Raw genomic sequence first — 5,000 nt, forward strand, 5'->3', positions numbered from 1 at the left:
CTCGAGCACACTATTCTATCTTGTTTCTCTTTCTCTGGTTATTTTGAAGTTTTTATAGTTTATATGTGGAAGATTCATTTTAATGTTGATATTGTTCTTATGCTTCCCTTTTAGTTTATTTCCTTTCTTCACTGGGCTATTTTCCCCTGTTGAGGCCCTTGGTCTTACAGCATCCTGCTTCTTCAACAAGGGTTGTTGCTTTGCAAATGATGATAATAATAATAATAATAATAATAATAATAATAAGGTTAATTCGTGATGTCTACCATGATAAGGTTTAAGGATTTTGACTGTTTTGATAAACTCCTAATCATTCCAATCTCAACCCCATCTAAGGTCTGGCTCCTCTTCATAGTTTGATAATTCAAATCCCATACATTTTGTCAATCCTCTGATATAATGTCAAGTTAGGGATAATTATAGTCTCTGCTAAATTCTCATTTTCTGTAAGTTTATTATTGATAGAAAATGAAAATAATGTTTAGATGGGTAACTGTCATAAATGGTCTTTGGGGTTTCCCTTCGTTGTGTTTGTTGATGCGATTATGTTGATTCAATAGCATGCTCATTAGATATTTATAATGAAGATAGATAATTTTATTACTAAGCATACAAAACGGCGAATTGACTGTTCTTATGGTGTAGTTTAATTAAAGTTCTTAAAATTTGTATTGTTACATTAGTTTAGTCTCATGGGGAATATTGAAAACGAAAACATCTTGTGATGCTATCAATATCATGATCATCATCTTGATTATTATGATCATTAATATTATTATTGTTGTTGTTGTTATTATTATTATTATTATTATTATTATTATTATTATTATTATTATTATTATATAAAAAGAAAACTTGTGTGTATTATTTCTAATAATGTTTTGTTAAGCATTTGAGTATTCCCATGAATGTCCAAAATGATGATAAAAGTATTAAGGAATTGAAGCATTTTAACAAGAAATATTTGTCTCGTGTTGATTGCTGTAGAAAATTTATTAATCATTTCTTTTATTTTTATTATTTTTATTTTCAAAGTAACTGATTGTTTATCAAAGTTTATTCTTGCCGTCACTTTAGAATTGACATGAAGCAAATATACTTTTTAACTTTAAATTGTTAGATTTTTAGTATATTTTATTACTTCTTTTAAAAAAATGCAGCTTATTAAAGTTTATATCTGCCGTCACTTTGAAATTGACATGCAGCAAATATACTTTGAAACTTTAAATGATTAGATTTTTTGTTTTCATTTTTTTAAATATAGCTAATTAAAGATTATATCTGCCGTCCTTTAGAAATGACATGTAGTAAATATACTTTGTAACCTTAAATGATTGAAATTTTAATATTTTTATTATTTCTTAAACAGATAGACAGCTAATTAAAGTTTATTCCTGCCGTCACTTTAGAATTAACATGAAGCAAATATACTTTGTAACTTTAAATGATTAAATTTTTAAGTGTGTGTACGTTTATTACATAAGCAACTTTTTTCAGATGAAATACTAAGTATGACTTTGTCTCTTCCAGGGTGAATCCTAAAGACGAAGAAGCAGCTGCAGAAGATGTGAAGCTAGCTCTGCTAAAGCTAGAGAACGAAGATGGGGTCGACAAGGTAGGAGGTGGCCGAGTTATTCACGAACCCCAGAAAGTCACTGGGGAAACACATCCCACGATTGTTCTAACCGTTCACGATCACTCTGGAACATCATCAGACCCTCAGCCTCCCTCTCCTAACCCAGGGACTCCTGGCACCTAACGATGATATAGAATACATTGATTCTGACGAAGGAGAGGACGATAGGTTTGTTCGCGGGGCCGCTTACCAATGCCCGACTACAGTGATCAGTGGTTTGACTGCAAAGGGACTCTGACCCGGTCCCGCAATGATCTGAGCAAAGGTTGGTGTGTCGACTACGATGAATGTCCTGAGAGTGCATATTATGAGGCGGCTGAAATTGAAGTCAAACAGGAAGATGATCAGCCGATAAAGGAGATTCCAAAAGATAGCAAGGAGGAAACGTCAAGGTAACTTTGAAAGATAATATCAAAGAAAAGTCTCCAGAGAAGTCTTTACCAACTGCAGAAGATAAGAAGAGTGAAGATTTAAAAGGATCACATAAGGCTCGGGCTTGGGTTCAGAGCCTAGAGGAAGATACAGAGCGGCGTTTGGAGAAATGGATAGAGTTGCAGAAATCAAAGAATTCAGATCTTCCAAAAGTAAGTCAGAAATACGGTTAGACAGCCTTGATGACCCCCCAGGAAAGTGGGCTGGACGTAATGAAATTAAATTAAATGCTCCTGTTGATGATGAAGCAGCTTATGAAGAATACCTGCAGACATATAATGCCAAAGCGGAGCTAAAGGGTGATCCAGAAAAAGACGATGCTGCTCGAAGAGAGAGTTTGAAGAGAGTCTTCCAGGTCCGGGGAAAGTTATCAAATAAAACAATAATCGATTCACAGCGACCCTCTTATAAGGACACTGACATTTATATTGCTTCAACTCCTTTTGCTCTTACAAATTCTTCTTCAGGTCAAGAAGATTCACACGATGAATCAGAAGATGGCATTAACTGTATATCAGTAGATTTTGAACCGGCATTAGAGCTAAGCAAAGGTACAACAGATTTGGAGAAATTAACTGGGAAAGCGCCCAATTCTGGGTATGATGCAAAACACAGAAGAACATCGAAGGACAGTCATGTAATTATGACTGAATCTGCCATGCCAAAAGTCCCAGATATAATCATCAATGCTCCTGATGTTGAAAGTGATGAAGCCGACACTCCCAGGGAAGAGGAAGGATTAAATACAAGTATCTCTGATGACTATCGTTACTCAAGTCCAAGTACAGAAAACACTGAGAATACTGCTGAAGAGTCTACTTTATCAGAGGAAGTTGACAAAAAACCGCACATCAGAGAAATTCAGAATCAAGATCTTGAATTGTATGAAAACGAAGTAATCATCAACACAACAGATAATGAGGATGCTAGTGATGCTATCTTATCTGATAATGCAGAGGCTACTAAGAAAGATGACAGAGCTAAGGATTTGAACATAACTGCCAGTGAAGTCGATGTTCCTTCTGATCTCCAGAAGCCTAATCGTAAGAAGAAGAAAATATCGGCATCAAGTATTCCAAAGTCCATTAAGAACTTAGCTGGCTCTATTTTCTCACAACAGACAGATAGCAAGCCAAAGAAAGAACAGTCTGAAGAGAAAAATTCTGAAAGACAGAAAAGGAGAAGCAGGCTGAGTCCATTTAACAAAGACTACCTGTTCAAGAGTTCATCAAAATCGAAAACATTGGATGATTCTTCTGATAAGAATATTGGATATGAGGAGTTGAACAATTCGGACAAGATGTCAGTTAAAGATAATTCTGATGCAAAAGATGCTCCAGCTTTCCAGGCTATTGTAAGTGACAAAACAAGCTCATCAGTTAATCAAAGTTCACCAACAGTACAGCTAGAATTCAAGGATAGCAAAAATGTTACCAACAAGACAGTCACACCAGACATGCCATCATCTGACTCCATGAAATCTATCGATCATGTTGGGAGAGGATCTTCAGAGAGTTTGGAGTACATATCACCTATTGAATCTGATGAGCAAAAGTCCATATCACATGAATCATCTCCAGGTATAGGAAATCCATTTGTTGAGGAAGATGGGTTACTGATAAGAAAAGATGCTCTACTTGCTGTCAAAAGAATGGAAAATGATGATACATCAACGCATTATTATAGCTTTCTAAGTGCAGCTGATGATGGACAATTGCCTGCAAAAGAATTGGAGATGCCCCCAGTTTCAGAAAAGATAGATATTGTTCAGCCAATCCAAGAATTATCTGTGTTCCACGAACCTCCACGTAATACTGAGTCAGCAAAATTTGTACCCAGTAAAGATGAAACGCCCTCTGTTTGTATCAGTGATAAGTCATTAAGCAATGCAGGTAGTAGCAGTGAAAGTACATTAAGAAATAGTAGCCAGAGTCAAGAAGCCAATTGCGTTACGAAAATATCTGAAAAACTAATATCCAAAGGTATTCCAACCCCAGAAAAGCCTACAATGAAAATATATGAAGTTGAGGGTCATTCGCCACTCTGCACTCCATCGTCAGTCGTGAAAGAACCAGTAGAAGCAACAAAGCTAAGTTTACCAGCTTCCGTTCAGCAAGGAAGCCAAGAACCTCCTAAACCAAGTCCCAGAACAAAGAAAGGAAGGTATGGTTATTCAACAGGTTCTTTAACGCCAACAACTCCTACTGCCCCATTGAATACAGCCCCAAAGAAAGGAGTGCTACCAATTCAAACTAGCTGTGTATCACTTAATAGTAACGTTGGTGTTACAGATAATACTAAAGCACCAAAAAATATAACACCACCTACATTTCCTAAGGAGAAAGGATCCATTGCTCCAACACACAAAGTTGAAACTGAGAGGAATTCTTCTGACTCAGGATATGCAGGTCCAGGGAACAACTATTACGAGTCTGAACCTATTTACTGGGAAATTAGCGAAACAAAAGATGCACCGCCTCGTCCAAGCCCTAGAGGTAAGAAAGGCCAGAGGACTCCAAGTGAACAATCTCTTATTACACCACCTATTTCTAAACCTGTAACTGTAACTGCACCAACTCCTGTGTCCCCATCACCAACGACTGTACCCAAATCAGAGGAGACACATCCTGTTCCTGAATGGATAAACAAACGTGCTCCAATTCCTAGTCCTCGCACGAAAAAGCAACGATCTTTGCAGTCGTTGCCCACTGTAGTGCCCTCTGAAGACACAATGGAATCAGTTAAAAAAAAACTTCAGTCAATGTCTTCTGTCCCCATATCCAGTGCCCCGATGCAGCAACGGGTCCCAGTTAGGAAAAACAAAGCTGAAGAGCAATTTTATAGTGGTAAAGCAGCATCTATATCATATGGATTTACTTCAGACAATAGCCTCCCATCACCACCAGTTCGAGGTAAGAAAGCCTCACAAGTG

At 37.0% G+C, this 5,000-nt stretch overlaps 1 protein-coding gene across 1 annotated transcript in view; it reads left to right on the forward strand.

Annotated features, from left to right (window-relative positions):
- Positions 1–5,000, forward strand: part of LOC137657842 (uncharacterized) — a 272,649-nt gene that overhangs the window by 139,520 nt on the left and 128,129 nt on the right. The window contains 5 exon segments of the mRNA XM_068392431.1: positions 1,531–1,741; positions 1,743–1,830; positions 1,833–2,024; positions 2,027–2,218; positions 2,221–5,000. The exon segment at positions 2,221–5,000 is cut by the window's right edge and continues 192 nt beyond it. Of these exon segments, the coding sequence (XP_068248532.1) occupies positions 1,531–1,741; positions 1,743–1,830; positions 1,833–2,024; positions 2,027–2,218; positions 2,221–5,000 (3,463 nt within the window).

This window comes from Palaemon carinicauda, chromosome 18, assembly GCF_036898095.1.
Source record: "Palaemon carinicauda isolate YSFRI2023 chromosome 18, ASM3689809v2, whole genome shotgun sequence".
NCBI lineage: Eukaryota > Metazoa > Arthropoda > Malacostraca > Decapoda > Palaemonidae > Palaemon > Palaemon carinicauda.